The sequence below is a fragment of the Haematobia irritans genome, chromosome 1, assembly GCF_050003625.1.
Source record: "Haematobia irritans isolate KBUSLIRL chromosome 1, ASM5000362v1, whole genome shotgun sequence".
Taxonomy (NCBI): Eukaryota; Metazoa; Arthropoda; class Insecta; order Diptera; family Muscidae; genus Haematobia; species Haematobia irritans.
The window spans coordinates 76520260-76540338 of NC_134397.1; the positions used below are offsets into that span (position 1 = coordinate 76520260).

The 20079-nt window shown below is 32.5% G+C and overlaps 1 protein-coding gene across 4 annotated transcripts in view; it reads left to right on the forward strand.

The window, feature by feature from the left end:
• The first annotated feature begins 214 nt into the window (after nucleotides 1-214).
• The window catches only part of CRMP (Collapsin Response Mediator Protein), a 39547-nt gene continuing 19682 nt past the window's right edge, over nucleotides 215-20079 (forward strand). The window contains exons 1-3 of one of the 4 annotated variants that reach the window (XM_075290844.1): nucleotides 215-440; nucleotides 18063-18227; nucleotides 18291-18385. In XM_075290844.1, coding sequence (XP_075146959.1) covers nucleotides 18180-18227; nucleotides 18291-18385 — 143 coding nt within the window. In that variant the 5' untranslated portion in view covers nucleotides 215-440; nucleotides 18063-18179. Of the gene's footprint in view, nucleotides 441-744; nucleotides 827-11302; nucleotides 11405-18062; nucleotides 18228-18290; nucleotides 18386-20079 lie in introns of those variants that run through there. The other 3 variants (XM_075290847.1, XM_075290846.1, XM_075290845.1) reach the window with 3 other exon arrangements.

The following is a 20079-nucleotide window of genomic DNA, read 5'->3' on the forward strand; positions in this document are numbered from 1 at the left end:
AGGCGGCGTTTTCGTGAGTCGCTAATCGTTGTTTTTTTCTCTTCTCTCGCGAACGTTGTGAACATAGCCGTTTGACGTCGCTGCTATCGGCGACTGCTCTGCTATTAATTTTCTTTCGGTGAGATGATGCGTTTGGTGAGGTCGATTAGATTCAATGGGGAGGTGTGTTTAGACGAGCGCCACAGCTTTTGTTAAATCAGAATAGTAATTTTATGTTATTTTCTGTGTCGGTTTGTTTCAATATTTTCGTATATATTTCTAGTTTTCCTATTTTCTCATTCAAAGTGTTCGGTTCGAAAAGAAAAACCAGCGGCGAAAAATCGACGGAGGTGTTTTAAAATTGTTTTATAACATTGAAAACGGGCTCGATATTTCTGGAAAACAAAATAATAAATAAAAACCAATTTATTTATTTGAAAAAAAAGTAAAAAAGTGAAAAGGTAGTTGCAGATTTTAGTTCATTGCAAAAAAAATGTTTTTCTTACCATCCACTTTCGGAAAATTGTGATTTCTCACTTTATATTTTCTCGCATACTTATATATATGAATTTATTGTGAAAAATAAATGTAAAAGATTTGTGTTGTTGTTGTTGTTGTTGATATTGAACTTTTAATAAGGTGTAGTTTGAAACACAAACAGAATATTTATTTTAAGAATCTGTCATGATATTTTTATTTCGAAGTAAACACACCCCAAAAAAAAAATTTATAACCATTTGTTCTACGAAATTTTCCGGATAATAGAATTCGAATTCCCATATGTCTGCCTACACTATTAACTAAAAGTGTTCTCTGATAAAAAGAATAAGTGAAATAGACCAAGTGTGTGAGTAAAACCGAAAAATATATTTAATAGGATTTACCTTTAAGCAAAACTGAGTAACCACATGACATTCCTTTAGCATTACCTGGAATCACAATATTAAACTCGTAAAATTACCAAACCTAAGATACTGGTATAAGTAAAATTCCTTTAACATTATATCGAGCAAACACATCGAAAAAATTCCGTCGTTAAACTAATGCTAAATTTAACTTATTTTTATTGCAAAAAAAAATTGGTTACATTTTATTTTTTTTTGTATCAATTAACTTTTTAATTGACTTGATTGACTCAATGCTTCTATTTTGATTAAAAGACAAATAATATCAATTAATTTTTTAATTCGAACAGTTTTCAACTGCATTCAACTTTTTAATTGGGAATATTTTGGTGATATTTTTTTCTGTGTGTGGAGTACAATTTAGTTCAATTTTCTTTCGCACGGCGTAGTTTATTCTTGCTATAAAACAGTTTACTTTTTCTGCGCAAAGTTTTACTACTCTCAGCATTAGCAAAAAATGTGATAATTGAGTATGTTCTTGGTTTCCCTTCAAAAAGATTTTTGCCAGTGGTACCAAACCTCCCAAGTTTTTCAGCTAAAAAATTAATTTGACTTTGTTTCACGTCGAAAAAATTATTTGAAGTTGCCTGTCGAATTCACATATGTATGTTACATATACGCCACAAATTTGTTTTTATATACAATTTTGGGAAAAATTTGTAAAGCAATGCGAGGAAATGTATTTTCTACAATTTGCATCTTATATACTGAATTGTAAAGTATTTATAAAAAACCATACTCGTAAAATAGTTCTTATATGTTATCACTTATATTTTATTTACTTTAGAAAGTGTTCCGGACCTAGCTACAATTTGCAAGGACCAAGTCAGTGCGAACTGGATTTAAGGTCGTTATAAAAAAATGTTGATTTTTTACTAAAATCTGTTGAAAATCTATGAGTTCATATCGGCCCACAAATTCATGTCCTGCTCTAATTTATCGAAGGAGAGCTTTCTATCGTATTTCAAACGAAAGAAAATTGATTTTAGTTCCTCTATGTCGAAAGGCAAGTTACTTTACATTTTGTTGTCGAGTAGAAAACGACCGAATACAAAATGTGCTAAGAAAAAAGTAAAAACATTGTTAACATTTGAATGAATTCTCAGGCCAAAATTTTGAAAATACTCATTGTTGATAACCAATATATTCTCATACAAACGAGACGAACTTTCAAAAATACAAAAACGGAAATTGATTTGTATTCGAGTGACTGTTTTTCTTTCGGCTGGGTTTTCGTTTGATATTCAGGAGCAGTACTTCTTTAAAAAAATTAAAAAATAGTTTTGTCCATATACATACATTTTTTTTATCGATTGCGAAATCTTTGCACAGTTCATTATGTTATACTTGACAGAATCTTCGTTTGGTCGAAGCAGGAATCGAACCCACTACCTTGTGTTTGGTTAGCATGCCCGCCTTGCATACACAAGGTCGTGGGTTCGATTCCTGCTTCGACCAAATACCAAAAAGTTTTTCATCGGTGGATTATCCCACCTCAGTAATGATGGTGACATTTCTGAGGGTTTCAAAACTTCCCTAAGTGGTTTCACTGCAATGTGGAACGCCGTCCGAACTCGGCTATAAAAAGGAGGTCCCTTGACATTGAGCTTAACATGGAATCGGGCAGCACTCAGTGATAAGAGAGAAGTTCACCAATGTGGTATCACAATGGACTGAATAGTTTAAGTGAGCCTGATACATCGGGCTGCCACCTAACCTAACCTATGGTCCCAAAATACCTCTAGATTTCCCATTTCAGGCAAATCGGATAGTAAATACAGTTTCTAGAAGCCCAAGAAGTAAAATCGGGAGATCGGTCTATATGGAGGCTATACCAAAACATGGACCGATACACCCCATTTTCGACACACCTCTTTAAGGTCCAAAAATACTGCCAGATTTTCAATTTCAGGCAAATCGGATAGAAAATACAGTTTATAGAAGCCCAAGAATAAAAATCGGGAGATCGGTCTATATGGAGGCTATTCCAAAACATGGACCGATACGGACCATTTTCGACACTCCTTTTTATGGTCCTGAAGTACTTCTAGATTTTCAATTTCAGGCAAATTGGATAAAAACTACGGTTTTTAATAAGCTCAAGACTCCAAATCGGGAAGTCGGTTTTTATGGGGACTATATCAAAACTTGGACCGATGGGCACCATTTTTGGCACACCTTTTTATGGTCCTAAAGTACCTCTAGATTTTCAATTTCAGGCAAATTGTATAAAAACTACGGTTTTTATAAGCTCAAGACCCCAAATCGGGAAGTCGGTTTATATGGGGACTATATCAAAGCTTGGACCGATATATCCCATCTTCGAACTTGATCTGCCTGCAAACAAAAAACACATCCGTGCCAAATTTCAGGACGATAGCGCTATTATTCAAGGCTGTAGCGTGATTACAACAGACAGACGGACATGCTTATATCGTCTTAGAATTTCTCCCTGATCAAGAATATATATACTTTATATAGTCGGAAATCGATATTTCGATGTGTTAGACACGGAATGACAAACTTAGTATACCCCCATCGCCATTCTATGGTGGTGGGTATAAAAATGAGACCCACATAGGGTTTCAAAATTTGGCTCATCACCTGGTTAATATCTCGGCTCTAAACATACAAAATTTCATCGAAATTTTGGACAAAGGAAATTCCCTTTTCTTACAAAGTATTTTCTTTAAGGCAAGTAAATTCGAATTTATATCTTTATTTGCTTTTAAAGAAAATAAATTAGCGCCAAAGGAAAACTTTGCTTGTTTAATTCCTAAGAAAAGAAAACACTTCTTTCGGATTTTATCAGATCTCAAAAAAAGAAGAGATTGTGATCATTTTATCGGTTAAATCGGCAGTGCACTGAAAGAAAGCTTACCCGGTTCCAAAGATTTTGTCTTTACGATTTTGGTATTGATTTCCAGCCAAAAAAAATCGGTGAAATGAAGAATGGATACATTTAAAACACAATAATATTTTAAATTTAAGATTTGCATACCTGATACTAGCAAACAAATTATGCTACGTTTCTAGTAAAAACGTCTTTAAAATAAAGTGTTGAAGAGTGAATTCTTCGGAATTATTAAAGCCAAATTGACCATAGTCAAACATAGTTCATGTAATAATATCAATTTTGAAGTCACTAAATCAAAATCACTAAACAATAAGAACAAAATGACTTCATTGAAAAGTTGACGTTTTTAGGAGGAAAAATACCTAAAAACGATCTCTCTTGTTATACCCTGCGCCACACTGTGGAACAGGGTATTATAAGTTAGTGCATATGTTTGCAACACCCAGAAGGAGACGAGTTAGACACATGGTGTCTTTGGCAAAAATGCTCAGGGTGGGCTCTTGAGTCGATATAGCGATGTCCGTCTGTCCGTGAACACATTTTTGTAATCAAAGTCTAGGTCGCAGTTTTAGTCCAATCGACTTCAAATTTGGCACAAGTATGTGCTTTGGCTCAGAATAGATCCCTATTGATTTTGGAAGAAATCGGTTCAGATTTAGATATAGCTCCCATATATATCTATCGCCCGATATGGACTAATACGGTCCCAGAAGCCAGAGTTTTACCCCAATTTGGTTGAAACTTTGCACTAGGAGTACAATTAGTAGTGTAGTCAAGTGTGCCAAATTTTATTGAAATCGGTTTAGATTTAGATATAGCTCCCATATATATCGTTCGCCCGATTTACACTCATATGACCACAGAGGCCAATTTTTTGCTCCGATGTAGTTGAAATTTTGCACAGGGAGTAGAATTTGAATTGTAGCTATGCGTGTCAAATTTGGTTGAAATCGGTTCAGATTTAGATATAGCTCCCATATATATGTTTTTCTGATTTCGACAAAAATGGTCAAAATTCCAGCATTTTCCTTGTAAAATCGCCACTACTTAGTCGAAAAGTTGTAAAAATGACTCTAATTTTCCTAAACTTCTAATACATATATATATCGAGCGATAAATCATAAATAAACTTTTGCGAAGTTTCCTTAAAATTGCTTCAGATTTAAATGTTTCCCATATTTTTTACTAACATTGTGTTCCACCCTAGTGCATTAGCCGACTTAAATTTTGAGTCTATAGATTTTGTAGAAGTCTATCGAATTCTGTCCAGATCGAGTAGTATTTAAATGTATGTATTTGGGACAAACCTTTATATATAGCCCCCCAACACATTTGACGGATGTGATATGGTATCGAAAATTTAGATCTACAAAGTGGTGCAGGGTATAATATAGTCGGCCCAGCCCGACATTAGACTTTCCTTACTTGTTTTGAAATAAATGATGGATTTCTCCAACTAACCATTATAAAGAAACGATGTACTCAACATTTCACACAACTCGAAATGCTGTTGCCACTTGAACGAATCAAGATATGTAAAATTGAATGGAATTATTTCCACATAATATTCTCGAAATTTATCAGAATTGGTCGATGTTTATTAAATAACATATAGTGTTCTGGTAAAATTACATTAATCAATTATGAGTAAAATTTATGTTGCAAACACACATTTAAAACATATTTGTGAAAAAATTTAAAGAGTAAAAAGCCCTTGACCAAAATTCGACAAAAAAAATTGTTGCATATATTCACTATATGTAAAATATAAAAAATGAGGAAAATGTTTTTTGATGTTCGCATTATTTGGTCTACATAGCAATGGTGTCATTCACCAAATGACTGTGGTTGGTTGTGTCCACGCGAACATTTCAAACACTACTCAAGTAGTGTAATTTTAACATTTTCGTTTTCTTATACGTATTCATTTCCTTCTAGTTTACGTGGGTTTCGAAGTGGTGCAGCGCCATTACGATGCCGCATTTCGTTTATTACAAAAATTTTAAATGTCAAAATTTCGAAACTATGAAAGCATTGTATTTCAATGTGATCGAATGCGGGCCATATTTAAGTGGCAATACGGAATAAATGCAAATATAAACCATTGTAGATGGCCGAAATAGTGCCTTTTGTACCTGTAGTTTAGGCTAAGTTGTAGTGTGAGCCTGATTTTCTTCGATACTACACAAAGTTTTCTTTTGTTGCTACAAAAGTTTCTTTAAACGCATATGAAAAAAGATTACAACGCTTAGCATAAATTCGGGGTTATTTGTTTTTAAAGAAAATACTTTGTTTGTCCAAAATTTCGTTACGGAGGAATGTGTTTTTTTCCATCCAGAATATACCAATTTAACCCACCGAATAGGGCTCCTCTGGTAAACCAACCTAATTGTTTTAAACACCATAACAGATGTAAGTTAGTCAACATGGTCCAATTCCCTATTTCTTGCAATATACGCCTAAATTCCTTTTACGCTGATAAGGAATGTCATAGTTCCGAAACGATCGTCCATTTATCCATCTTGCAGTCTAAAGGGCTTTGCCCAAATCAATTTGGAAAACATACTTTTCGTCTGTTCGTCGAGTTACTCTTGTAGTTTATCAACGCATGGCTTTAAGTTGAAATCAAAATAATAATGTTTTTAGGAATTTATATATTTATTTACGAAACATTTTCGTTTAAATTACGAAGAAGTTTCATTGAAGTTGAAAATTTTTCGGTTGCGACATAAAATTGTCTTTAATAAAGTTTTTGAGTGTATTTCTTTATTAATGTCTACACCCATAGAGGGAATATGATCACCCCAAACATGTTTCAAGAGCAAAGTGTTATTTTTGGACGATGAACATGGAGCATGTTTGTCGCACCCGTTCTATGTTTTCAAAAATTATGTATCTGGTTTGGGAGCCACCGTGGTGCAATGGTTAGCATGCCCGCCTTGCATACACAAGGTCGTGGGTTCGATTCCTACTTCGACCGAACACCAAAAAGTTTTTCAGCGGTGGATTATCCCACCTCAGTAATGCTGGTGACATTTCTGAGGGTTTCAAAGCTTCTTTAAGTGGTTTCACTGCAATGTGGAACGCCGTTCGAACTCGGCTATAAAAAGGAGGTCCCTTGTCATTGAGCTTAACATGGAATCGGACAGCACTCAGTGATAAGAGAGAAGTTCACCAATGTGGTATCACATTGGACTGAATAGTCTAAGTGAGCCTGATATATCGGGCTGCCACCTAACCTAAACCTAATGTATATGGTTTCGGTAACTATGTAAATATTCCGTTCGTTTATTGAAAAGTTTCTTGGAATGTAAAACAATGACACATTTCGTACTTTTATCGATTATTCCCCCTTATTTTACGAAGAGAATTCTTTCGGTGTAGGTATCACTACAATTGTGAGGGTGTTCAAGCGTTATTATGTTCGTGAGCGGTATCATTTTCGTGAGTGTATTTTTCCGAATTTTACTACAGTCTTGAAGAAATTATTTTCATGACTCATGCTCACTCTCGACATTTGGTTGGTTAATCACGCTCACTCCCGCCATATCCATCAGCGTGACTCCTCTGCACATGATGATCAGAAACATGGTTGGGTCCATCTTGAACTTCGTATGACACTAAAGACATTTTTGCAATTTTGAACTCCAATTTTTTCTTTCAAACTACAAAATTTTATTTAACAAGTGAAAAAATTTAATTATGTCAAATAAATTTTCTTAAATTTGTCGAAAAATATGTATTAGCTAAAATTTTCAAAAACTAATCTAAATTTTCTAAAATTAACCAAAATATTTCTTCCTGGTGGGTTCACTGTTTTTTCAGTGTAGTGAATGATCACGGAAGAAGTACACGACCTGTCACACCATGTTAAAGTATCAAATTTAATTATATAAAATTTTCATCGAGTTCGGGGAGAATGCATATTGCCACTATACACGCAAAAAAATAATTGTTTTCCTCTTAAACAAAATTGTATACAAACAAGCATCGTTTGCCATTTGTTTTTCACCGTAAGAAAGTTTGTTTTGAAGAAAATTATAGCATTTTTGTAATAAACGTTGACTCTTTTACAGTATGTGAAAACTAAGGACAAGAACAAAAATATTTTTAAAAATAAATTTTGTAACAAAGAATGTTTTTTGGTGATAAAGGTTTGACCTTTTCGAAGAAATTCAATAAAATGTAACAAGATCGACGTTTGCGATGCCCGTCTTTCTTTTATTTGCTTTAAAATTTATTTCACAAATACAAAATACATGGTTTTCAAAAAAATCAAATATTATAAATAAAATCCATGCATATATTTTTTCTGTGTGCACTTCATATTAAAATTTTTTGTGTAAGCTTTATGTTGCAAAATTTAAAGATAAACAAAAAACATGAAGAGGATCACACAGGAGAAATAAAACAAAAAATAATTAATATTATATTCTCATAAATTACTTTTTTTTGGGGTTATTATTGTAAAATAACATAAACTATTGAAAAAATCGAAAATGTATGATCGCATCGACAATTGGTATGACCACAGCCAATTTCTCACCTCCTTCCTTTGTTGTTGCTGATTCAAAAAAGAGATGTAGGAATAGAAATAGCGTTGAACAACGGCTATAGCAATTTTTTCAAATGGCATCAACCTGAAACATATTTGAAATATGTTCGATGTCTTTGTACCCAATTGACCAAGAACTAGTACAAACCGGCCGGATCTTGATAGGTTATGTGCAAATGTTGTTTATTTATGTCAATGTACTTATTTATACTCTTAATCTCTCATTCTGTAGTACATATAAAACAAATATGACCAAATTTTATTCTAATGAATCTTTATTAGGGATGTCATTTGGGATATCATGTAATCACGGGATTAATAAGTAGAATCCACTATTTAAGTAAATCTGTATATCCTTAACATATTAACTTTTTAGTACAAAATATTATGTGTTGGTAGTTAAATTTTATTATTTTTTTTCGAAATTTTCCACAGCCCATTAAAATGTTCGTTGTCCCAAGAATGTCTCAAAAACTTTATACATTAAACGTGGGTTCTTTTCTGACTTTAAGTCTTTAATAAGACACATTTTGAAGTTTCATAGTAAAAATTTAATACAGTAGTATGTAATATCGAACATCTTTTCGGAATCTTCCGAACATTTTTATATGCAAAATTACATTATTTCCGTTTCCAAAAAAAAAAACTTTTTGCTGTTCGATCGAAGCAGGGATTGAGCCCACAAGCCTTTGTATGCAATGCAGGCAAGCTAACCCTTGATACACGGTGGCCAACTAAAGGTATGTTTTTGGTAGGTAAAGTTTATTTACATGGGCTCGTGAGCGCCCAAAACTGCCCAAAACGATGTAAATATAATCGTATTATGTGTTGCTTGTACGTTAATGGCTACAGCGATAATTCATGACAATGACAGCTAAGTAGACTGTGGATAGTGGCTTACAAACTCCGTTCAATTCTCAGTCCAGGCGAAAGGTACAATTAAAAAAAAACAACAACAAATAATGTCTTCCACATTGTTTGTACTTCAGAAAAAAAAAACTTGTGGAAGTGGAAAAATGTGAGGGAAGATGCTATATTATTAGCCAGAAAAAAAAAAATTTTTTCAGTTAGTTTTTATGAAATTGTTTTTACATCCTGCAAAAGAATCGACATTTATCACAAAAAATATATACAATTTCTTCCAAATAAATCTCTTTAAAGCGAAAAGTAAATGGGAAACGTTTGTCTAAAAGAAAGAATTATTTTTGCATGTAAGATCAAGTAAATAAACTTTTTTTCAGAAAAATACGTCTTCAATGCTGCAAAAATTGTATTCGAAATATCTGCGCTTACGACAATATTTTTTTCAGTCTGTTTAATTAACTCAAAATGAAGACAAGAAAAAAAACAAAATTTCCTAAAACTTGTACATTTTACCAAAAAAAAGCTTCCATCATGAACTTCCTACGGCGTAAAGACATTTCTGCAATTATATTTTTTTTTGTTTAATTAAAGCCGCTCATCATCGATCGTCCAATAGTATAAGTTCCTGTAAATCAAATTTTCCTTAATTTACATAAGCCTATGAATGGTTCATAAGAATATTCTTTAAATTACCTTTGATTTTGAATCATTGGTATAAAGATAAAAAACTGCAAATACGGCTTAATAGGGATGTTGTACAAGCCAAAAATAGAAGTTTGGAAAACGGGTGCAACAAACATTTATCGTTTGTTATAGTTTTTTTTTTAACACCCCGTCGATTTCGTTTATATAAGGCGCTGTTCTTTTCTGAAGAACTAATGACTTTACGTTGTAAATATGAGACATATTCGCATTTCGTAGTAAAAATTTAACAAATTACAATGCAATGACACACATCGTAAATCTACCCTCTCAACATTTTACAAAATGTTTAGGAATATATTGAAAAATTGCATTATTTCCGATTTTTTTCTACCCAAAAGTTGTATCGTATTTAAACAACGAAGCATCCGATGTTACCAATTAAAGTTGTTTGTTGTCTTTAAACGAAGTTTCTTTAAATGCATTTTGTGTGTGCATTACACACTAGTTTATTGATAGATCTATTTGTGTGTTGAGCTACATGGCCCAGTATAGTGTATGTGTGTGTTGGGGCAAAAGTTAAAATTTAAATATAATTTATGAAATCTTATATTTGCTTCTACATTCCTTTGAATTACAGAAGAGTAAGTGGTGAGAGCTAAATAAATCACGTGGGAGTGAGAGAGATATAGGGAAGATACGATTAGCCAGAAAATTAAAAGGCTAATTTTAAGCTAGTATTTATGAAAATGTTTTTACATACTATAAACGACGTAAACGTTTATCGTAATATAAGATACTTACTGAATAAAAAGAATTCCAACCCATTTTCGTTAGTCTACAATTTGGTTTGGGAGGAAACTATTTTTATGCGCGCAAAGCATGACTGTTTTAACCGTGCATTATTACATTCTTATTATTTTTGGAAATCGTACGATATTGTTCTGTTGGTTTAGTTTATATTGAACTTATGTTATTTATACTCATCATTGAATTTTCTACCCACGTTTAGTTCATAAAATTTTTAAGACCTACTTGAGATAAGAAAAAAAAAATTAAATTAAACTAAACTAAAACCAAATATGCTTTTGCAATAAAAATAAGTTAAATTTAGAATCAATTTAAAGATGGGCTTTCTGGGTATTTGAGAAAATCAAAATTTTTTGATACAAGTAAACTTTTCCTATGAATAATGTAATTACCTTCTGACATCAGGCAATACTTTTTTTGGGTGTATTTAGGAACGAAAGAGTTTAGTATCTATACGAAAAAATATCACTATATTTTAATCAGCACTTCAAATTCGTATCAAATGCATCAAGACCCCTCCCGCCAATGCGATAAAAGCTATTCCCATAACATCTGTAAGAGACTACAACCCACCAAAAAGTAATCACAATCCGAATTATAAAGTGGAATATTTATTGACTTTATTTTTGCGGGAGGTCTACTTGCTGCTTATCAGTATCAGATGGATTCAATTTGGGAATAGTCAGAGTGATATGATGAGGAACACAAACGTATTGCTGTCAAAATGATTAGTATCAATTAGCACTACCCCGGAGGAAGGTTCATATTATTCGACAAAGATATAGTGTGAATGTGAATTTTGAATAGTATTATTATCATACGTACATACATATATGAACTGTTTTTTAAGACAAGTGAAATTCAAAAGGACATAAAGATTTTTTGTTATTTATTTTTGAATAATTGTGTTTGGCAAAGATTTTAAAGGAAATCTACACCCTTAGAAAAAATACTTTCTTCCGGCACGAAATTTTTGGAGAAGTGAAATTCACCTTTGTTATAAATTATTTTCTTTAAGAGCAAATAAAATTTTGAATAATTGTGTTTGGCAAAGATTTTAAAAGAAATCTACACCCTTAGAAAAAATATTTTCTTCCGGCACGAAATTTTTGGAGAAGTGAAATTCACCTTTGTTATAAATGATTTTCAAGCGGTGCACTAATTGTTTTTAATCTTTTTTATTTGCTTTGAAAGAAAAAAGTTAGTGTCAAAAGAAATCTTCGTTTGCCTGAAATTTTGCTCCTCCGAAAAGAAAGTGTAAATTTCGATTTTTTCTAAAATCAAAACGTTAAGATATAACATCATTTAATGAAGCCATAAAAGTTTATTTGATAAGACTATCTAAATTTGTTTTTATTGAGACGTTGCTGATACAATTACATACACTGAAAGAATAGTTTTCTTTTTTAGTTATTTGTGTGTTTGCCAAGCTTTATGATAACAAACAGGGTAGATTCCACCAAGTGCACGCAGAGAAGGAATATGATCACCCCAACCATGTTCCAAGAGCAAAATGTTACTTATGTATCTGATGTCGGAAAGCATATTATGTTTGACGAGAAAAGAATATTTTTGCGACAAAAATGCTATATGGTCGCTGTGAAAAGGTAACATGGTGCTCTTGAAACATGTTGGAGGTGATCATATTCCTTCTCTGCACTGTTAGAAAAATATGTTTTTCATATGTTCCGATATAAACAAAATGTGTTTCGGGCACGATTTTAAACCACAATATATTTAAGTGCGAACATGTAATTTTCCTAAACTAACACTAAATGTTTGGGACATCTATGTTAATATGTTAGAATATATTATGTTTGGGGCATGAATGTTTCATAAAAATCATATGTGTGAATACAAACATATATAAATTTACAAATTTCAACTAAACATACATATGTTGTGATATTTTATTCAAAGCGACAGAGAGAGTATAGAGAGAAATAGAGATGGAAACCGGGAGAGTTGACGAAAGATATCAATATAACAAAGCAAAAGAGTCAAAAGAGAACAATTTCTGTGAAACCGCTTGTATGTTGTTTCGGAAAACTGTTTTATGATAAGGCCAAAAATTTGATATGTTTAAGTCTAAATATTATTTAATTTGAATAAAGAGAATATACATTCTGAACCAAGAGAATAGACATTTGAAAAACAAACAGCTTATGTTTTCGCCTTGAGAGCAGCATTTTATGTATGTGTGGACATGTGTTTTGTTTATCATTTTGGCATTATGGGCACAATTTTTTTCTTGGTTCGTTAAAAGAAATCAGGGGTCTTCATAAAAATAACGAAAGGGCACTATACTCTTTTTAGAGTTGGGACGGTAAAATGAAATAAGGAGGAAATAGTGAAAAATTACACAGTAAAATGTAAAAAAACAAAGTTTAGTTTCTCTTTATTAAAAAGTAGTCCACGAGGAGTTGACGGACACCATCAAATATAAAAGCGGGCATTAAGTTCGACTTTTACAGCTAAAACAATTTAAAAAGTTTATTTTCTTTAAAATGAATTATTAAAGAAAAATAAAAGGAATTTTAGAGCGATGGTGTTAAATGCTAGTAAAAAACTGTTCACTCCTAAATAAATTTATGTTTATATTATAAAATTATGTATGTATGTTTATACTCGACTCCACGTTCTTCTTTTGTTAGTTTTTGAATTCCTTCCAAATTTTAAAGTTTTGTACAAAAACAGTTTTTTATTACAAGATTGTTATTTTTGCAATAAAAAATAATATTTTATCCAAAAATCATTCAATTTCGTTTATATCAAGCACTGTTACTGACTATAAATCTTTAATAACGCACATTTCGATGTTTCATTTAAAAAAATTAATATAGTATAAATGTAAATGTGTAAATTAAAAAAAAAAAAAAAATGTTCGGTCGGGGCAGGGATTGAACCCACGACCCTTTGCATGCAAGGCAGACATGCTAACCACTGCTCCACGTGGCAAATAAATGTATGTTTCTGTTAAATAATGTTATGTTTGCATGGGCTCGTGGGCGCTGCAAACTATGCTATATAAATGTAACTTAAAACGATAATTATCTACTGGTGACTATAACAGGTACGTAGCCCAGTGGATAGTGTGTTGGCTTACAAACTGTATGGTCCTCGGTTCGATTCTCCGTGCAGGCGAAAGGTAAAATTTAAAAAATTTATAAAAGTGAATAATTTCTTCAACATTATTTGTATTACAGAGAAAGGTGCCAATAACTAAAAAAATTCGTGGAAGTGAAAATTACGAGTATGTTAGGGAATGAGCACAATCGTGTTTGGGAAAAATTCTTCCAAGCATATAATATTTTTGGCTCAAAATGCTTCCAAACATGTAATATGTTCACATAAAACAAACATATTAATGTTTCGGCAGTATGCAATAATATATGTGCTTCCTGCAAAATATGTTTGGAACATATGTTAAAGAAGCGATTTTTTTTGAGGGTGTGGGTGTGTTAGAAATTGAAGTGACTGAATATGTTATATGATGTTGTTGATTCCAATGCCAAAATAAATGTGTGGAAATAAACGAAATTTCAGATGTCAGTCTATCTGGTACACTCAAAAAAAAAAAAAAAAAAAGATTACTTAGATCCAAAGACTTTAACCCTTAAGGATTTTGGTATTGATTCCGAGCCAAAGATGCTGCTTCTTTAAAATAAGGGAGCTATCTAGTAGAGGTGTGGGCGTGAGTAATATTTTACTCACGACGGTCAAATCTTACTCACGCACATTCACACACGATATTGTTTGGTAGGACTCACGCACACTCACGAAAAGAAACTTTGTACTCACGCATAATCACGCACGAAAATGTCGTGACTCACGAAAAATATCGTAACTCATGAGAAATTTCGTGACTCATGAATAATTTTATGAGTAATTTACTGTATCGGTGTGTCTGAAAACATGAGCATGATTAAAACCAAGAGCGTTATTAAACTCTTACCATCCCATGTGTCACTAAAATTGAAAATGAATTCAACTCGTAAACGTTTTATGTCCGTGGGCGGGATTATTTTCGTGAGCGTATTTTTCTGAAATTCGGTACTCACGCACACTCACGAAGAAATTATTTTCATGACTCACGCTCACGAACGACATTTGGCTTGTTAATCACACTCACGTCTTTGCCATCAGCGTGACTCACGAATCGCGCGTTATTCACGAAAATTTTCGGGAGTCACGGCATTTTCGTTTTATGCCCTTTACAGACTATCAGTTATTCCGGACGACAGTGCTCGTGTCGAACATATCCCATATATTGTGCACATTATAAGTTAAGTCCGAAGGCATAATCGATACTGCTGCATGTTTATGGGATCGATAACACATTTACCGATTATTTAGTTATCGCCGACAAGTCGTATCGATCCGACACACCGTAAGATTCTTTACAAACACCGACATTCCGTCCGGAATTACAGATAGTCTGTAAAGCGCATTACGTGCACATCTCTACTATCTAGACTTAACCCTCTAATGCCCAAGCCCGCCTATAGGCGGGCTTTATTTAATAAGGAAGCTTTTAGTAAAACACACCTTAAGACAAAAAAAATAGGCAAAATAAAAAGAAATATTATTTGAAACTATTCAAGAGGCTTTGCAGCATATGCTGAATTTTACGGTATTAATTTTTCTTGCTTAGTTCTCTTGCTTTTGTGTCGTTAACATTGAAAATGTAATCAGCTGGCAAACAAATTGGGGCATTAGAGGGTTAAATCTACACCCTCACAAAAAATCGCTTCTGTAACATATACTCCCAAACATATTTTGCTTCAAGCATATACATTTTTGGGTATTGCCCAAACATTTATATGTTTGTTCTCTTCCAATATATAATATGTTTGAAAGCATATTGGTCTAAACAATATATGTTTGGGTAGTCTAAGTTCCAAACATTTTGTATTTTTGCATCCAAATTCAATAATGTTGTCTTCTGAAAAACAATATGTTATTATGTGAACATATAATATGTTTGGAAGCATTTTGCACCCGAAAATATTATATGCTTAAAAAAAATTTTGAGCACAATATTGTTTTGTGCTCAAAATTTTATTTATTTATTTATATATTTACAATCATAATTAATTATGAAAATAAACAGGTAATATAGGTGCTAACAACATAGGTTTTCGACCTGAATGCTCAACATTTTGTTTCTGCCTAATTGTATATTCCCCCACATCTTTCTCACTTCCACGAGATTTTTTAGTTCTTAGCACCTTTTTCTGTAATACAAACATTGTAGAAGAAATTATTCAATTTTATGATTTTTATTTTATTTTAATTTTACCTTTTGCCGGACGGGGATTCGAACAGCGGACCACACAGTTTGTAAGGATCAAAGAAGTAGCTGATCAATTGCCCAAGGAAAAATAAAATGTTAATTTTGTAATAACAAGCAACAACCACCAACTTAATTCAATATCGCTCCCTGTTAAATAGCGCTCCAACACGCAAAGAAAAAAAACGTTTGGAAAACGTGTACCGAAAACGTTTTTCTTTTGTTAGAGTTTTTTGAATTGCTTCGAAAATTTTACTCTTTTATCACCAAAAAAATTCGTTTGTTACAAAATTTTTATTTTTTCAATAAAAAAAGTTATTTTTGAAATAACAACACAGTCCATTTCGTTTATATCAAACACTGTTCTTTTCTGACTTTAGGTCTTTAATAAGACACATTTTACAGTTCAAAATTTAATATAGTACGATGTAATGTTGAACATTTTTTCGGAATCTTCCGAATATATCTGGAATATATGTAAAAAAAAACAAAAGCAAAAAAAAACTTTGGCCGAAGCAGGGATCGAACCCACGACCCTTGGCATGAGAGTCGGACGTAGCTACCACTGCTCCACGGTGCCAAACTAAATGTTTGTTTCTGTTAAATAAACTTTGTTTATTCGGTTCGTGGGCGCCGCAAGCTATGCTATATAAATATAACTTATATGGATATTTATCTATTGATGACCATAACAGGTACATAGCTCAGTGGTTAGTGTGTTGGCTTACAATGTGCATGGTCCGCGGTTCGATTCTCCGTCCAGGCGAAAGGTAAAAAAAATTTTAAAAATGTATAAAATCGTATAATTTCTTCTACATTGTTGGTATTACAGGAAAAGGTGTTAAGAACTAAATATCCTCGTGGATGTGAGAAAGATGTGAGGGACAATGCAATTAGCAAGAAAATAATGTTTTTTTGAGCTAGTCTTTATGAAATTGTTTTTACATCCTGGAAAAGAATAAACGTTTATCACAAAAAGTATATACTTTTCTTCCAAATACACTTCCTTACAGCGAAAAGCAAATGAGAAACGAACTTTGTTTGTCTAAAATTTCGTTTGGGAGGAAAGAATTATTTTTTTGCGTGAAGCTACTAAACACATATATGTTTATAGGCTATTTCTAAATTAATATATGTTTGCATTCAAGCATATTATATTTACAAACATTTTATGTCCCAAACATAATATGTTCTAACATATTAACATGTATGTCCCAAACATGTTATGCTAGTTTATGAACATTATATGCTTGCACTCAAAAATATTGTGTTTAAAAATTTGCGTTCCAAACATATAATGTTTATAGCCAAACATATGAAAAACAGTCTTTTTCAACCGTGTAGACTACCAGCCAAATTAAATAAGGTTAGGTTAGTTCCTTTCTACAAAGGGATTAATATTAACATAAGATATATTAAATATTTCATATAAAAAAAAAAATAAAATAAAAAGAAATAATAATAAAACTAATAAAAATATATTATTAATATTTAATTAGAGTAAATAAAGTTAAATTAAATTGGTTGTCGACATTCTCGTTGAAAAAAAGACTATGACAAGTTGTTTTCGACTAGAGGTGTGCGCGTAACACGAAATTTTCGTGACACGCGTGAACCACGTGAGTTGTGAATGAGGCGTGAGAAATAAAATCGGTTCGCGAATGTGCGTGAATAAAATTTCTGCAAAATCACGTTCACGAAAAAAAATCGTATGTTAACTGAAATTAATTTAGCTGCTGAACTCGTATTATATTTTTGAATTTTGTTACCTTTGCTCACTCCCATTTGAAAAATGTTGTGAGTCTCGTGAATTAGTCGTGATTCACGTGGATTGTCGTGAATCGTGCGCGAGCGTGAGTCTTTAAAAGCAGTTCGTGCGTGAGTACTGGTTCTCATTTCGTGAATGTGGGTGAATGTGATTGGATACCACACGAATAGTGCGTGAATAAACATTTTTCTTCGTGAATGTGCGTGAGTATGAGTGAAATTTCGCTCACGGGCACACCTCTATTTTCGACCCCTCCTAATATCTATAAATGCAATTAGTACACAATTACTTTGTTTACCTAAAAAGTTCATATACCTCTTTTTTGGATGTTTTGCAGTTTACACTATCATGTTAATAACACCAACATTGTTTACATTCTATATTAACAGCTAAATTTGGGCATAGTGAGAGAGGGAGTGGAAGAGAGTGAGAGAAAGACAAAGGCCATTGTTTGAAGCGATCGATTGGATAGCAATAGTAAACCGTTTACATTGATCGATTAAATCATGTTACATAGCCCAAAGCCAGTGAAGAAGGTACCTCTTCATCTACAGGTAAGTTCTCTATAGTGGAAATCGATTTTAAGTCTATTAACTATCCAATATTGTCATTTGCAGAGTGCCCAAAATCGAATCTACATAAAAAATGGACAGGTCGTTAATCATGATGGAACATTTAAGGCTGATGTTTACATTGAAGACGGTATCATTAAGTAAGTTTATCTTCTTCTAATTTTCCATATGTTTTATGCTTTTGTTTATTTGTATGAAACAAAAACAATTAAAAAGCCGGTTATGAATTGTGCCGGTCCGAAGTTCTTATAACAACAATTAATTTAAATAAATAGACGGCACATAGAATATCACTGGAAAAAAGTGTAAGTGCAAAGATGTTGTCTTTACAGTAATGATTTCGTATTGATCTCGGGACAAAGAAGCGGTAAATTGAAGAAATGATACCTTTAAAACGCAATTCTCTTTTAAATATGAGTTTTACGTACATGATTCTAGGAAAAAAAATAATTTATTCGTGTTTTAGCTTTCTTCTTCCTGTACTATCACTCGATTTGAAGTAAAAATTATGTGATGTTTCAAGTGAAAAACGTCCTTAAAGCCAAGTTGACCTTAGTCAAACAAAATATTCTTTCATGAAAAGATACCTAGATTTAAGTCGAATCATTTAATTATAAGGACAAAATGATTTAATTGAACTTTCAAAAATACAAGAACCCAAATTAATTCGATTGGCTGGTTTTCTTTCGAATGGCTTTTCGTACAATTTGCAGGACCGAGTCTTATATTTAAAAATTTTCTAAAATTGTTTTATTAATATTTTAAAACCTTTACTCAAAAGTTATTTGTGAACTGAAACTTTTGGAATAGAAATAGCCCCCGGGTAACATCTGAATCCAATTCCTTACGATCAGTCAAGGGAAACTCACTCATATATGATATCAAAGTGTCCTACGGAGTACTGGGGAATGGACGAGTGAGAAGAAAGTAAATCGTGGACTCGGAGAATTACAACCCAGCAAAAAATTTTGAAGTTCTTCCAAAGGCACAACTTTAAAAGCACTTCCAGAAGATGCACTCCCAATGATGTTCTTTATTTTAACTACCCAGGAAGTTCTTTTAATTCAATTTTTTATAACTTGGTTTTTTCATACTTTTAATGGGTAATTTTAACTTTTTTGTTCCAAATATGTTAAAAACAGAGTAAGAATTCATAAAATGGTACAAATCATTTAAATTTTGTCGAAAAAATGCTACATCCAATCTGAAAAAATTGTGCATTTTTGAAAATATTTCAGATCAAACGTTTCCGACAACCGTTAGAATCCATTAAAAATTATAAAAAAATTATAAAAATTATTTATTTGACAAAATATCACAGAATTTTTTAATTTACATCCAAAACATTGAATTCTGATCACACCTAAAGAAGTGATGCAAATTCAGTGCAACGGCTGTTGAAATGGAGGACTTCAGTCCTATGACAAGCCCATGTTAAATTCATCGCTTCTGCGTCAATTTTGCACCACTTCCGGATCCAAAAAGAACATTTTCATTACTTTTTTGGTGGCGCTTTTTTTGCTGGGAAGTTATATAATGTTAAAATCGTAGGATTTCCACGGTTAAATCTATCTCTCTAAGTGGCCTCAAAAGCCCTTTTGGCGAGTTCACAAAATACAAAGGAGTTATATTGGACTAGAGGCGGGACTATAACCTTAATATTGAAGAATGAACGAGAAAAGCAATAGCGAATTATCATACGGGATTCACAGCCTTTAATTATATTGACCACACAATTAGCTGCTACAATGGCAATAGGGTTATACAAGGTATCGCTGTACCTGGAATAAAGACATGGGCACAACGGGGTACTCAAAATACTGTCAGATCTGCC